Source organism: Bubalus kerabau, chromosome 23 (genome assembly GCF_029407905.1).
Source record: "Bubalus kerabau isolate K-KA32 ecotype Philippines breed swamp buffalo chromosome 23, PCC_UOA_SB_1v2, whole genome shotgun sequence".
Lineage (NCBI taxonomy): Eukaryota > Metazoa > Chordata > Mammalia > Artiodactyla > Bovidae > Bubalus > Bubalus kerabau.
In genome coordinates, this window is record NC_073646.1 from 28,916,069 (window position 1) to 28,931,741 (window position 15,673).

The window sequence follows — 15,673 nt, forward strand, 5'->3', positions numbered from 1 at the left end:
ACAGGAAAAACCATAGCCTTGACTAGACGAACCTTTGTTGGCAAAGTAATGTCTCTGCTTTTGAATATGCTATCTAGGTTGGTCATAACTTTCCTTCCAAGGAGTAAGTGTCTTTTAATTTCATGGCTGCAGTCACCATCTGCAGTGATTTTGGACCCCCCAAAAATAAAGTCTGACACTGTTTCCACTGTTTCCCCATCCATTTCCCATGAACTGATGGGACCAGATGCCATGATCTTCTGAATGTTGAGCTTTAAGCCAACTTTTTCACTCTCCTCTTTTACTTTCAAGAGGCTTTTTAGTTCCTCTTCACTTTCTGCCATAAGGGTGGTGTCATCTGCATATCTGAGGTTATTGATATTTCTCCCGGCAATCTTGATTCCAGCTTGTGCTTCTTCCAGCCCAGCATTTCTCATGATGTTCTCTGCATATAAGTTGCTTAATGAGTACAATACCTCCTTTGTGGGTAATCAAAATGTTCTGCCACTAGATGAGGTGATGGATGGGCAATACTGCAAGTTGCCCAACACATGTCACTGAGTGTACTCTTTAAAATGGTTACCTTTGTACCAATCTTCCCCGAGGTCTTCCAAAATATGTGACGAGGCCAGACTCATCTTATGAGGCCAGCACGACCCTGATACCAAAGCAGAAAGAAAGACAGTACCAGAAAACTACAGGTCAATACTCTGATCAATATTGATGCAAAAACTGTCAATAAAATACTAGCAAGCCAGAACTTCCATGGTGGTCCAGTGGGTAAGACTGAGCTCCTAATGCAGAGGGCCTGGGTTTGATCCCTGGTCAGGGAACTAGATCCCACATGCGGCAACTAAAAAGATCTCGCATGCTGCAACTAAGACCCAGTGCAACCAAAAAAAAAAAACCTAGCAAACCAAAGTCAGCAGCATATTAAAAGGACCATTCACCATGAATCAAGTGGAATTTACATTCAGGATGCAGGGATGATTCAATTTATGCAAGTCAGTCAATGTGATACATCACATTAATAGCATAAAAGAAAAAATCACATAATCTCAATACATAAAAAGCATATGATAAATTTTACTGAAACAATCTCTTTCATCATGGAAAATCTACCAAAGCTCTAAGATCATGACTAAAACATTCAGGAATATAAAAGTAGTAAAGAGAGGAAATGATTGAATATAAGAATATAAGAGCTCCCCTAGTATTTTCCTTACTCTGAGGAAGACTTTACTGAGATGCTTGCTTATATACCTCACTTAAAAATACTCTTTTTGCTTATAAATATACTCAAGACAATTGGACTCTTGCTTTTTTCCCTCTTAAATTCTAGCTTGGTTAATGAAATATATTTTGCCTACAATTTTCTAATTTTAAATATTATAAGCATGATATAAGTCTATTGGTATTAGTCTATTTTAGCATTTTAAATGTTCCCTTGGTATCTCTAATTTTCTTGAAGAGATCTCTAGTCTTTCCAATTATATTGTTTTCTTCTATTTCTTTGCACTGATCATTGAGGAAGGCTTTCTTATTTCTCCTTGCTATTCTTTGGAACTGTCCATTCAAATGGGTATATCTTTCCTTTTCTCCTTTGTTTTTTGCTTCTTTTCTTTTCACAGCTATTTGTAAGGCCGCCTCAGAGAGCCATTTTGCTCTTTTTTGTAAAGTTGGGAGGGTCACAGCCTTGAGCCTAACAAGCAAGTAACCAGACACTCAGCTGATCAGAGCACATGTGTGAGACTTCCCTTTTATTTTATTTTTCCAATAGAGAAGTTTCAGGACTCCCCTGGCAGTTCAGTGATTAAGACTCTGTGCGTCCCATGCATGGTGCATGGGTTTGATCACTGGTCTGGGAATTAAGATCCCACATGTCACACAGTGTGGCCAAAAAAAAATTGTAATAATAAAAAACATTTTAATAAATAAAAAAGGTCAAATTTCATTGTATTTTAAAGATATCACAAACAGGTCCTGGGAATCATTTGGCATCTTCTTGTTTCCATAGCTAGACAAGTCTTAGATCTTATTGACAGCCTGAAGACTGGTTTCTTTTTCATAGATAACATCCAGATTTTTCTGATATTATTATTATTTTTTAAATATTTATTTTCATTTATTTGCCTGTGCCGGGTCTTAGGTCAGTATTCTACATGGGATCTTTCAACTTCGCTGCAGCATGTGGGATCTAGTTCCCTGACCAGGGATAGAACCTGGGCCCCCTGCATTAGGAGCATGGAGTCTTAGCCTGGACCACCAGCAAAGTCCCTGATATCCTGATTTTTTAACTGTGTGGCTTGTTGGATCAAAGCAGATGAATCTGATTTAAGGTCAATGCAAATCACTTTCAGGGCATGAGATACCCATTAAACAATCCCTGGCCTCATATGAGCCCTGCAGATTTTTCATCTAAGAAATTTCAGATTTCAATGAGACCTGCTCTCCAGAATAAGGACTCGAATGGGGAAGTGAGCACACACACACATTGTCTTGTGATGGAAGCCCAGTGGAACACCCTTGATTACGTGCTGTGTTGGGCTAGAGACTGTGTGAGCTGGAACTGGTTCCTCTCTGCTCCACTGTTAACCCGAGTCCCTTCCTCTTCCTTCCCAGGAGGCTGAGTTCTAGCCTGCTGTTGTTGGCCTGCAGGACCTCTCTGGGGCCCTTCCCTACGACAGTGTATCTCTCCAGAGGGATTTTGATGTTTTCTGGAGTGTCGACAGTTCGGTTGCTGAAAATAGTCTTCTCATGGTAGATTCAGCAAAGAGCGTCATAGGGTTTATTTTTTAAACAGTTTGTTAAAAATTTTTATTGTGGTATAGTTGATTTATAATGTCTTTAAACATGTCTTTATTGAGATATAATTCACATACATAATTCATCCATTTAAAGTATATAACTTTTTTTAATAAGAAATGATTTAATAGGAAATATACAAATTTCTCAGTATGAACTTTAGTATATTCATGTATATGTACGACCACCATTATGACCAATTTCAGAATATTTTCATCACCTCAAAAAGAAACTCTGTGTGCCTTTTAGTTATCTATCCTTCTGCCCCTCCCAGTCGGCCCTAAGCCACCACTAATTTATTTTTTTTCTCCAGATTTAGCTAATCTGGATGTTTTATATACATTATGTAATATATGATATTTTGCCTCTCAATGTTTTTAAGTTAAATGTGTTTAACTGTAATTCTGCTTCATACCAAAATTCATCAGAATCAGTATTTTTCAAGATTAGCAGAACATTAGATTAGCAAACCAATAAATTTATTTTGTCCTCCCTTCCTGAAGAAAAGCCCAGAGACTTTTAAAAACTATATATTTATTTACTTATTTGGCTGTACCAAGTCTTAGTTGCAACATGCAGAATCTTAGATCTTATTGAAGCATGAAGGATCTTTTAGTTGGAGCATTTAGGATCTAGTTCCCTGACAAGGGATTGACCCTGGGTCCCCTGCATTGGGAGTACAGAGTCTTAGCCACTGGAGCACAAGGGAATTCCCTTTTGTCTTTTTTAACTGAAATGTCTATAACTGTTATCCTGTTCCTGTTTTAGGAAATGGCATATTTTAGTAGCAGATAATTTATTTCTAGAATTTTTTAAAGGCTATTTTTTTCAATATATATTTATTTGATCGCCTTGGGTCTTAGTTGTGGCATGGGTGATCTTCACTGAGGCACGTGGAGATCTTTTGTTAGAGCACGTGGGCTCAGTAGTTGTGGCTCAGTAGTTCCCCTGAGGCATGTGGGATCTTACTTCCCTGGCTAGAGATCAAACCCACATCCCCTTCATTGGAAGGCAGATTCTTAACCACTGACCACCACAGAAGTCCTCTTATTTCTTGAATTTTTATGTATGAACTCATTTAATCCTCACCACAATCACAGGTTCATGGATATCCAGGAATTTTGCCCCAGGATGGGTCATACTCAAAATCTCATTCATACCCATTTTAAATAATGAGATATGGGACTTCTGAGCTGAGATTTACATGAAAGTTTGAACTTGAGCTGATGCTGTAATGAGTTGAGACTTTGAGGGATCTTGGGATGGAGTGAATGCACATTGCATGTGGGACAGACATAAATCTTTGAGAGCCAGACAGAATGTAGTAAGCTGATTAATAATCCCTGGAACTTGCAACTGGTACTGAATAATCCCTGGTACTTAACATGATAAAAAGTGAAGATGTGATTAAGTTAAGGATATTGAGACAAGATTATCTTGGTTTATTTAGGTGGTTCCAATGTAATCACAAGGGTCCTTATAAAAAAGCAGAAAGATCAGTCAAAAGATAGGACAATGCAAATGAATCTATGAAACAGAAATAGAATCAGGCACATAGAGAAGAGAAGGATGGCTGCTAAGGGGATAGTGGGTAGGAGAGATCTGGGTTGAGAATTTGGGATTAGCAGATGCAAACTGGTATATGTAGAATCAATAAAACAATAAAGTCCTACTGTACAGCATGGGGAACTATATTCAATATCCAGAGATAAATCATAATGGAAAATAATATGAAAAGGAATGTATATATATGTTGTATATACAGATGTACAGTCACTTTGCTGTACACAAAGTGTACACAACTATTAACACAAAATTAACACAACACTGTAATTCTACTATTTTTGTTTAGTTGCTCAGTCATGTCCGACTCTTTGTGACCCCATGGACTGTAGCCCACCAGGCTTCTCTATCCATGGGATTCTCCAGGCAAGAATACTGGAGTGAGTTGCCATGTCCTCTTACAGAGTATTTTCCCGACCCAGGGATCAAACCCACATCTTCTACACTGGCAGGTGGATTCTTTACCACTGAGCCACCTGGGAAGCCCATTAAAGGATACGACAAGTTACCAAATATATAGTTTTCCTGTACTATAAAATAAACCCTTCTTGTTTATCCACAAATCAGCATTTCTGACTCTTACTTAAGAGTGTACAGGAATCACCTGGGTAGTTTGTTAAAGTGCAGATTCTGAATCAGTAGATCAGGGCGGGCCTCAGGTGAGGTGGATGTTGCTGGTCTGCAGCAACTTTGTGTAACAAGATTAAGATCAGTGCCTCTCAAACCTGAGCACACATCAGGATCACCTGAAGCACTTGTTAAAACAGATTGCTGGACCCCACCCAGAATGATTCAGTAGGTCTTGCTGGGGACTTCTCAGGTGACTCAGCGGTAAAGACTTTCCTGCCAAGCAGGAGATGTGAGTTCAATCCCTGGGTCAGGAAGATCCCCTGCAGAAGGAAATGGCAATCCACTTCAGTATTCTTGCCTGGGAAATCTCATGGACAGAAAAGCCTGGCAGGCTACAGTCCATGGGGTCACAAAAGAGACACAACTTAGCGACTGAAGAACAACAGGTCTTGGTGGGGACTGAAAATTTGATTTTTAACAAGTTTGAAGATGATGATAATAGTCAGGAACCCCGGCTTTGAGAAACACTGCTCTAGAAGATGCTGTGACCCATAGCTTTGACCCTTTTGGGAATTTGGTGTAGTGTCCCCCAATGCCAGAGTTTTTGTTCTTTAATTTACAAAATCTTTTTGTTGCTCCCAGACTCACTTGGAGGACTTATTCATACTTTGTGTTTAGCTTGCTTATCTTTGTTGTTAAGAAATGTCTGAAATTTATGTTTTATTATCAGGATTTTGGTGAGATTTGTGTATTAATAGAAGAGGTCTCTGCATCTCTGCTGGCTCGGGGGACCTGCTGTTATTGAACAGTGACCACGTGCCAGACCTCACTTCAGGCTCTTTGCAGCCTCAACGTGACCATCCTTTCCCTTGACCACAGCATGGGCAGACCCCTCTGGCACCACCTGTCTGTGGGCCTCACCTCAAGGTCAGTGCTTGCCATTTTGTACATTACTCTCCAGGGTGGAGAAAGCGTCGTCTTTACCCACGCATGGGCTCACCTAGTGCCAGGCATCACTCACTATCCGGATGACCAACTTTGCTACCAGATACAGCATTCCCTTTAAGAAGATACAGGGCACCATGCAGTGCGGCTGGATGGTCCAGGGAAGGGTTGGGTTAACCCAGAGGAGAATGGGAGCAGGGGAGCCTAGGGAGGGCCCCAGAAGGAAGGGGGCTGGACGGGGGCTGACTGGGTGAGCCAAGCCCGTCAGGTCCCACCACGGATCCAAGGAGGCCAGGGCTGCCTAGACACCCAAGGCTGGAAATCACTGTGAGGCCCGGCTGTGACGGGGGCGGGGCCTGCGCGGGTCGGTGACGGGCGTGGCCTGTGTGGGTCGGCGACGGGGGCGGGGCCTGCACCGGGGCGGAGGAGGTAGGTGCACGTGAGACCCCCTTGGGCCGTCCGCATCCGCTGACTCTAGCTATGTCACCGGGTTCTTCCACCTCCCTGATGGCCTCTACTGCCGGCTCAGCAGACCCGCTACCCGTCAGAGCCCACCACTGAGGCAGACAGGTTGGGCAGGAAACACACACAGCCTCTTTCAGGGCCCGCTTTATTTGGGAGAGGCGTGGGGAGGGCTCTCGGTCTGCTGTGCCCGGAGGAGAGCTCGCAGCTGGCCGATCTGCCAGTCGACGCTGGAGCGCGCGGTGCCTCCCAGGGCCTCGTACTGCTCTACGCTGTGTCCGTAGTCCCACACGTGGCTCACGTCGCCCGAGAACAGGGGGCTGGGGGGGGAGGCGGAGGTGGGCCAAGACCTCTCGGCCAGCCCAGTCTCAGAGGGCCTGGGCTTGCCTCCCAGCAGATGGGGGGAGGACAGGAAGGGGGACGCACCTGATGGTCTGCAGCTCCTGCAGTGACAGCTGATTGAGGGCGACCCCCTTGGTCTCGGCCATGAACACGGCTTTCCCGGAGGCCTCGTGGGCCTGGCGGAATGGCATCTGGGAGAGCCAGGGAGGAGGGCAGTGCTGACACAGGTTTCTCCACCCCTTGTTCTGTTGGAGTGCTGGGGCCCCCACGGCCCCCCCAACCCCGGCCTGGGGAACATCCCTGTCCCCTGGCCCCTCCACCCTGGCTGCCCCACACTCACCCCTTTTCGGACCAGGTAGTAGGCGAGGTCAGTGGCTAGCATGTCAGGACTCAGAGCCCGTCCCATGTTCTCACGGTGAATCTGGGGACAGCAGGACAGGCTGGCAGTGAATCCGGGGGCTCTGGGTCCTGGAGCTGCCCGCCCCAGACCCACCCCGCTCAGTCAGGATGTCCCCTGCCTTGGGCAGACCCCCTCTCACCCACCCTGTCCTGCTTTCTGCTTGAGCTACCATTTCCCAACTATTGATAAGTGTTAGCTGTGTTACCAGGGTTGCCTCCTGATCTTTAGAATGCATCAGAACCACCTGCAGGATTGATTAGACTATAGATCGTGTGGCCTATCCCAGAGCCTGTGATTCAGTGGGTCTGCAGGGGGGCCTAGGATTGCAGGTCTGTCAAGTTCTCAGGTGATGCTGATACTGCTGATCCCGGGACCACACTTTGAGAACCACTACTTTAGAGAGGTACCCTGAACTATACTTAGAAATGAAATTATATGCGGGGGATTTGGTTAAAAACAATGGTGGGTGGGGTAACGGGTAAAGATAGTTGAATGGAGAATGGCCTGTGAGCTGACTGTTTAAGCTGAATGCTGTTACTATGTAGGGGTTCATTATGTGTGCATGTGTGGGTGCTCAGTCGTGTCTGACTCTTTGTGACCCCATGGACTGTAGCCTGCCAGGCTCCTCTGTCCATGGGATTTCCCAGGCTAGAATACTGGAGCAGGTTTCCTCCTCCAGGGGATCTTCCCAACCCAGGGATCGAAGCCAGGTCTCCTGCATTGGCAGGGGGATTCTTTTACCACTGTGCCATTGGGGAAGCCCAGGGGTCATCCTATATCCTCTCCACTGTTGTATATTGAATTCTCCCACAGTAAGTGTTTAAAAAGAAATCTGGTCGGGCCAGTTGAGGGGGCTCCTTGGGTCTAACCCACTTCCATTCTCCTGCAGCAGCTTAACTGTGTCTCTTCACTGTTCCCAGGGCAGGACCAAGCACATACCCCCTCCCTCTGCCGCAGGTCTTCCAGACCCACCCACACCTGCCTCCTCTCAAGATCACCCTCCTGGCACACAACCCCCAAGTTTGAGAGCCTCGGGGAGAAGAGGAGTGTCTTGCCTGCAGGGTAGAGATGACACCAGTGGCCACTTGGAGGACGGCGCTCATGGTGTCGGACACTTCAAACACGGCTTCCTTGTCTTCCTGGGAGACACATGGCAGGAAGTAAGGCCCCAGGAGCTGGGTCCCCACGGAGGCACCCCCACTGCCTCCCACTGGGAACACACAGTACCTCATACACCCCGCATTGAGGAAGAGGAGAGAGCTCTCAGGGTGGTCAAGGGCTGGGTGTACACGATGGGAGGTGGCAATTCTGTGGGGCCCCTGCCCGGATGAGCCAAGACCCCGAGAACTGGTGTGTGAGGTAGAACAGGGGGTCCCGAACCTGTAAGTCCTTGTTGTAGGTGCTCGGAAGTCCCTTGAGTGTCATCAGGAGCCCAGCACACTGCGGGGAAAGGGAGGACTTCAGAGCTTGTCCAGGACGTTCCCTCTGGACCCTCGGGTCAGCCCTGAGGCCGTGCCCCCTTCCCTGCCTGGCTCACCCGTCCAAACACTCGCCCCGCCTTGCTCCGGATCAGCTCCAGGCTGTCTGGGTTTTTCTTCTGGGGCATCAGGCTGCTTCCAGTGCTGGAGACACAGATGTTGGGGCTGAAGGGGCTCCCGCACCACTTGGCTGGTCTGCTGGGCAGCTCTGCCCGGGGCAGGGGTGGGGAGGAATCAAGCCCTTCCGGGGGCTGCAGGGCTAGGCGAGGGTGGGCGCAGCCTCACCTGTAGGCGTCTGAGAGCTGCACGAAGCTGAACTCCTTGGTGCCATAGAGGATGAGATCCTCAGCCATCCTGCTGAGGTGGGTCATGCACAGCGAAGCCCAGAACAGGAACTCGGCTTGTGGGAGAAAAGAGAGAGCAAGCTATCTGCTCACCAGGCCTGTCTTGCTGCTCACCCAGCCTGGAGAAGCTCCAGGTGGGCCATACAGGGGTGGCAGGAAGCTGGAGAGGAGCCAGGGCGGGGGAACAGAGGCAGCACACACTGCAGGGGACTGGCCCTGGAGGACAGGCGGGCTGGCTCCCAGGTTGTTATTGTTTAGTTGCTAAGTTGTGTCTGACTCTTCCTCTGTCCATGGGATTTCCCAGGCAAGAATCCTGGTGTGGATTGCCATTTCCTCCTCCAGGGGGTCTTCCCAACCCAGGGATCAAACCCGCATCTCGTGCTTGGCTCCCAGGACTCACCCACAAAGTCTCGCTCACTGGTGGCATCCATGCTGTTGAGGGTGATGGCCCCAAAGTCCAGTTCTGAGTGAGGTGGGAAAGGGAAGGCAATAGGGCTGGGCTGGAGGGCTGGGAAGGGCCTTCTCCCTTCCCCGAACCAGGTTGCCCAGCCACCTCCCCCTGGACCCCTTTTCAGGGAGGCAGAGTAGGGAGGGGCAGGAGTTGGGGAGGTCTCTTGTACAGGTCCCAGGAGGGAGGTGGGAGTCCTGAGTTTCCCCAGCTCCACACACCCCTAGCATGACCTCCCCAGGCCACTCTAGCCTCGTGTCCACAGAAACAAACCAGAGTTTCACCCGGACCCCTGCCCTCTCTAGGTGTGTGTCTGTGGGACCTGGCAGGTACTGAGGGTGGTCTCCCAGGAAAGGAGGGGCAGGGTGCCTCACCTGCTCGGAGCAGTTCCCGGTCCACACCCAGGGGGTTGCCTGCGATGGCCCCGCTGCAGAGTGGGGTGGGGTTCTGAGTGACCAGGGCTCCCACAGGCAGGCCCTGGCCGTACACACATGCACACGCATGCTGCGCGCTGGTTGCCAGGGCCAGAGCCTGGTCAGCTTGGGAGCCAGACACCTGTCCCCACAGGTGGGGAAACACAGCTGGCTGGCTCTCCAGAGAGCCCTGGCTTTGCTGTGACATACTCGTTCTCATCTTAGAGCTGAGGGCCCATGTATGGTCCCCTTCCCACCCTGGACAGGGAGGCTGATCACCTGGCTTCCGGTCCCCCTCTGTCCTTCCTGGCTCCTCCTCTTCTGCTGAACCCCTAGGACCACGTTAACTAGGTGGCAGGAACCCCACTCCACCCTCTGAGCACTGGGCCCTGCTCACCTCCCCAGGGGCAGGACGTTGATCCGCTTCCGCACCTCCAGCAGCCTTTCGGAGTCTCTGGTCAGAGCCACGGCATGGCTGTGGAAGGCCAGGAGGCCAGAGGGTCAGGGCAGCCTGGCCTGGCCCCTCCCCTCTGCCACGCCCCCTCATCACATCCTCCATAGCGAGTCTCCATCATGACCCCTCTGACCTCAGGATCCAGTGGCTCCAGCGGATGGGCTGAGCCCTCTGCAGGTGTGTGTACCCTGGGAAGAGGACATCACGTTCTCTGTGGGGAAGAGCAAGGACAGGGTGTGTGAGGGGCTCTCAAGATTCAGGTGAGGCCTGCCTGTCACACTTGGGACCCTGCAGGCCTGGGGCCCTCTTGGGAACAGCAGGGCAGGCTCGCCAAGGGTCTGCCTGTTTGAGGCACCAAGTGACCTCCTGAAGACAAAACACGGTGTCAGCGAAGGTTGGGAAGCAGGCAGTGTGCTGGGCTATGGCTGTGGGGCCTCCAGGGGGTGAGTGTAGGACCTGATGTAGATCACACCTTCAGCTCCCGCCTCTGCACCTTGGCAGCAGATCTGGGCAGGGGCCAGGGCAGGGAGGAAGGAGCACGGCCGGTACCACTGGCACTGAGAGGCTGAGTTTGTGAGCATGAGAGGAGCCCTGGAGGAGCCCAGAAAAGCTGGGAGCATTTTAGCGTAGGCTGCACAGTAGCAGAGATGCTGTGGGTGATGGTTCTGGTTTGTTAATATTAATGACTTTATTGAGATATAATTAATATACCAGTCACCCATTTAAAGTGTACCATCATCCCAAGAGAGAAACCCTTACTCATTAGCACTCACTCCCTATTCTCCCAACACCTGTCTCCCACAGGTTGACATTTCTGGGCCCTTGTTTTCCCCTAGTTGTGAAGTCAGTGAAATGGGTTACCGGGAGTTGGGACAAGGAAGGCTCAACCCTGTCTCTGACACAAGTAGACTCTTCTCAGCAGTCATGTCACAGAGCTTTGGGATGAGGTCAGTGGGAGGCAGCCCTCAGCTCTCTCCTTTGCCTGTGGTGCTGGGCAGGGATGGGGGACCTGAGATGCAGGCAGCTGAGAAGGGACTCTCTGGCAGCCCCAGCAAGCCAGCCCCTTCCTCAGGCTTCAGGGCACCTGCCTGGTGCCTTAGCCTCCAGCCTGTGAATCCACAAAGGGTGAGCTCCCCTGCGTGTCAAGCTGGGCCGGCTGTGGGTAGGTGATGCTGAAAGAAATGGCCTGCTGCTGGCTGCTCTGCCTCACTCGGCCCAGGGGTTCTGGGGCTCCCAGTACCCCAGAGCCTGGCCCCCCTGCCCTCTTCACCCTGCCACTTAGGTCTGGCATTCAGGCTGCCTGTCTCGGGAGAGCAGAGACCTTGGCTGCCCTCCTGGCCCTCTCTGCCACCAGGTGACCCCGGGACTCACGCCTCTGCCCGATCCACCATGGTTCTGATGAGTTCGCAGAGGAGGGCTGAGAGCATGGAGCAATTCTGCCGCATCCACAGCCTGAGGTCAGTGACCACCTGGGGGGAGGAGGAGCTGGCACTCAGGGACTCAGCCCTAACTCTGCTCCTTGGACCCCCCAAGGTTAGGAAGGCCCCCAGTGGGGGGGGCAGGGAGGTGGCGGCACCTGGTCGTTCCGACTTCGTCCCGTGTGCAGCTTCCCTGCAGTTTCACCAATGAGCTCCTGGGGGTGGAAGGAGGCATGCAGTTGGGATCTGCCTGCTCACAGCCCTGTGGGGTCAGCTCAGGCAGCTCCACTTCCTCCCTGGCCTGTGACTCTCCCTCCCTGCCCTGGGGTCTCCTGGATCTGCCCAATCTCTGCCATCTCTGCTGCTGCCTCCTGCTCTGAAGTCCCAGTGATGAAGTGAACAGAATGGTGGTGCTTATGCTCAAGTGGCCCCAGGCAAGACAGAGAGGGGAGGGGTAGGGGATGAGGCAGTGGGTGTCGCACCTTCAGACGCCGCTCGTTGGCCGTATGGATGTCCTCATCATTGGGGTTTAGTTTGAAGGTGCCCTGAGCCCACTCCTCAGCTACCTGCAGAGATGGCAGCAACACAGGGTGTCAGGAGGGCAGGCATCGGCAGCTGAGTCCTGGCAGCATTCCTTGTGAGCATCTCAGGTCCAGAGCACCTTTCTCAGGAGCCACAGGATCACAGGGGCATTGAGGGATGAAGAGAGACGGTCAGCACTGCACGTGGTTGAAGGGCACCTCTCTAGGCATCTGATCACTACGAGGGGAGATCCCAAGCCTGTCATCTGGGGATGTTACTGCAGCCTGTACTTGGGGATTTGGTGAAAGCCTGCGTCCACAGCAAGGGGGTGGGGCGTGCTCTGGGGTGGGCCTGGGGGTGTGGAGAGTACCTTGTCCAGGCCATGGAGTATCTGGTCCATCTCAGCTTTGGTGAGGAGCCCCGCCCTCTCCAGGCCCCGGCTGTAGGCTTTGCTGCCCTGCACATCCGCCTCCCAGAGGTGCCGGTCGTACGTGATGGACGAGTTGAACTTTTCCATGATGGGGTCCACTGTGCCGACAAACCGGCCACCCCATAGCTTCCCGCTCTGGCCAGAAGGGCAGAAGTGATTAATCTCCTTCCCCCTTGAGAACAATGCCTCCCACAAAGAGCCCTCAGGAGAGTTACCCAGTCTGATGGCAGTGGGAGCCAGTGGGCAGGGTTATTCTCACTGGACAGATAAGGAAACTGAGGCTCAGAGAGGGTCAGGAGCTTGCCCAGAGTCGGTCAGGGAGTGAATGTGGGAACCTGACTGGACACTGAAGTTAGGGTTCTTTCCCATCATGGGGCACTGAGGACATAAGTTCTCCTCTGTCCCCCTGCAATATCCCAGGCTTCTGTTAGCCACCTAACCATAGGCCTTTATATAACCTCTCTAATCTCAGGGTTGCCCCTCTACACAAAAGGAATAATAATAGTATTTATCTGGTGGGGTTGTTGTGAGTATTCAATTAGATTAAGCTAATTGCATATACAGCACAGTGCCTGGTACTCAGTAAATTCTAGATATTACTGAGGGAGGGGCCGAGGACTACCAGGGGTCAGGGTGTGCCTTAGCTCCACTCCTGTTTTCTGCATGTCCCCCTGGGCCCTCCACCACCACCCCAGGCTGGGAGCTGACACTTCAGTGTCCAGCAACCTCAGCTGCCAGTGGACTCTGCCCTGCAGATGCAGTCTCTGCCCTCCCTGTGAGCTGGACCCGCCCCTTGCCCTCATGCTGCCCCGCCAAGCCCAGATCTCCAGCAAAGCACCACGTGGGGCCCTGGTCCTGACCACTGGGGCCCAAGGGCCTCGGCCAGCCAGTCAGGATGCAGAGCCAGGCTGCCCTTCAGCATGGCATCACCTGGCATCCCCTCCCCCAGCAGGCCCCTGGACTCCCTTCATGGGTTGTTAGTAATAACAGCTATTTAACAACTGGGGCTGCAGCCAGACCAATTAGTACCAACCCACAGGACAGCCTGGGGCAAGCAGAGGTCGCCCAGCGCCCTGGTCTCCTGAAGGCAGCCCATTTTGCAATGGAGCTTAGGTCCAAGCTCCTATGCCGCTGGCAGGCTTAAAAGGACTCCAGGGGGATGTCAGAGTGAGATGCTACCACCTGTACACCAAGGGAGGGGCAAGGTGGCAGGAGAGGGCACTGCTATGAACCAGGGCATAACTGGGCCAGAAGGATGTGAGGGGTGAGGGGAGAGGGACATTGATTGGCTGAGACGAAAGAACAATAGCTATTATTATTTTTTAAAATTTTGCCATGCATGCAGGTAGTGGGATCTTATTTCCCTCAACCAGGGATTGAACCCTAGCCCTCAGCGGTGAAAGCCAGGAGTCCTAACCACTGGACCGCCAGGGAATTCCCAGCAATAGTCAATTTAGAACACACACAGGAAACACCAGTGTTATCCCTCTTAATGTCATTAGCCATGATTTATTAACACCTACTATTGCTTGGCCCTGTGCTAGGCATTTCCAGATGCCGTTATGCCCTCTATGAGGTTACCCCTATTTTACAAATGAGGAAATATGCTCAGGGAGGTTGAATGACTGCTTCAGAAACCAAGTCTGTTTGGCTGCAAAGCCCAGGCCCTGCCACAGGCCCTCTGCCATGACGCAGAAGCTAGCAGAGCAGACAGTCTTAACCCATTTATTCAGTAAACAAACTGAGGCCCACAGAGGAAGTGACTTGCCAGCTAATGGGTGCCAGAGGGGTCTGGAACCCACACCTTGTGATTCCCAGGCCCAGGGTTCCCTTCTCGGCATCAAGGAAACAGCCCTTTTACCTGAAAGTTTCAAAGCAGTGACCTCACCATACGGTACCTCACAGAGGCGGCAGACAGCTAATATTCTCCCCATCAGCCGGTAAATCGAGGCCCAAGAAAAGGGATCTGTGCCTCAGACTCCTGCCACTCGGTCAGGGAGAGAACCCAGGAGTCCTCTGGCTCTGAGGGGGAGGGGCCAGTGGGACAGGAAGCCACCAGGTCCTGGAGCCACAGGGCACGATTCCCTGCCTCCTGGCTCTTAACAAACACAGGAATCCTGTGGACTCGGCTGCACAGGGACAACTGCTAAGGCAGGGGAGGGGCACAGGATGGGGAGGGGTGGGGTGGGGTAGCTGGTGAGTGGGAGGGAAGAAAGGAATGAACAGGTGGGGAGGCTGAGTGAGTGGGAGGCACCTTTCCCCGCCAGGCCAAGAGCGCTGTCAGGTCAGGTGAGGTCAGAGCCGCTTTCCCCAGGAGTGCGGGATGGTGGGTTTGCCACACAGGCTGGGGAGGGGTGAGGGACGCGGGAGAGCAGATGGTGGTGGGGACACAGGGAAGAAGGGACAAAGTTATCTTCCGAGCTCTGGCAGGTGCTCCAGGGAGCCTGCCTGGAGCCAAAGAGGACAGTACCCCAGGGCGACAGGCGCAGGTCACGCCCCGGCTGGCTCCCAGGGCGCCCCTCGTCCCCATTTGCAGGCTTGGAGGACGAGCGTCCCCGAGGTCCCTCTCACCTCCGATGCCATGTTGGGCGGTTCCTTGTCCTCCGGGAGCCTAGGTCCTCCGGGTCTAAAAAACAAGGCGGGACTGACGACCTCCTAGGCCACCGGACGGAGTACCCCGGGCGCGTCCGACACCGGGTTGGGGCACAGCGCCCGTCGGAGGGCAGTCGGTGGAGGAGGCGGACGTGGGCAGCGCCCAGCGCGCTCTCCCGGGTCTTCTGCGTCCTCCGCTCCCGCCCGTCCTGCCAGTCCTGCCGCCGCACACTTACGCCGCCTGGCCGCGCCGCGAGTCTCTTGCCCAGCCAGTAGGCTGGGCTTTTCTGGCTGGGAAATCGTCAACAGCGGCTCGGCGCTGTCCCCGCCTCCCATCGGCGGACCCACCAATCCCAGGCGGCCCCTCCAGGTGGGCGTTGCCTCCCCCTCCAATCCTGGTTGTGGGCGGAGCCGTCTCCGGAGCGGATTTGGGCTGAGCGGTCCCAGTGAGAGGGTAAGGGACTGGAAGGGTGGTACCTGGGCGACAGTGCTCAAGGCTGCAGACTTC

At 52.1% G+C, this 15,673-nt stretch overlaps 1 protein-coding gene and 1 long non-coding RNA gene across 4 annotated transcripts; one reads left to right on the forward strand and one right to left on the reverse strand.

Moving 5' to 3' along the window:
* The first annotated feature begins 5,077 nt into the window (after positions 1-5,077).
* Positions 5,078-10,554, forward strand: LOC129638185 (uncharacterized). The gene is made up of 3 exons (XR_008707720.1): positions 5,078-5,206; positions 5,648-5,844; positions 7,987-10,554. It is a non-coding gene; the product is annotated as an uncharacterized LOC129638185 (long non-coding RNA).
* On the reverse strand, positions 6,456-15,489 carry ASL (argininosuccinate lyase). 3 transcript variants are annotated; one of them, XM_055562764.1, is made up of 17 exons: positions 15,402-15,489; positions 15,145-15,199; positions 12,514-12,708; positions 12,104-12,187; positions 11,780-11,836; positions 11,575-11,672; positions 10,337-10,414; positions 10,147-10,224; positions 9,711-9,763; positions 9,289-9,351; positions 8,830-8,944; positions 8,604-8,688; positions 8,447-8,506; positions 8,122-8,205; positions 7,007-7,087; positions 6,751-6,857; positions 6,456-6,644 (listed from the first exon to the last, which is right to left on the reverse strand). In XM_055562764.1, the coding sequence occupies exons 2-17, from the start codon at positions 15,154-15,156 to the stop codon at positions 6,473-6,475; spliced, it is 1,422 nt and encodes a 473-aa protein (XP_055418739.1). In that variant the 5' UTR covers positions 15,157-15,199; positions 15,402-15,489; the 3' UTR covers positions 6,456-6,472. The 3 variants fall into 3 exon arrangements, with proteins under 3 accessions (XP_055418739.1, XP_055418738.1, XP_055418740.1); XM_055562763.1 differs by lacking the exons at positions 15,145-15,199; positions 15,402-15,489 and adding an exon at positions 14,472-14,522; XM_055562765.1 differs by lacking the exons at positions 15,145-15,199; positions 15,402-15,489 and adding an exon at positions 14,342-14,434.
* Positions 15,490-15,673: the final 184 nt, after the last annotated feature.

Coding starts and splice junctions, on each gene's coding strand:
- ASL (XM_055562763.1), bottom strand. CDS start 14,507: ATGGGGAGAATATTAGCTGTCTGCCGCCTCTGTGAG. Junction 9,764..10,146: donor AACGTCCTGCCCCTGGGGAG/GTGAGCAGGGCC, acceptor CCCACTCTGCAG/CGGGGCCATCGCAGGCAACC. Junction 8,689..8,829: donor CAGCTCTCAGACGCCTACAG/GTGAGGCTGCGC, acceptor CTGTGTCTCCAG/CACTGGAAGCAGCCTGATGC.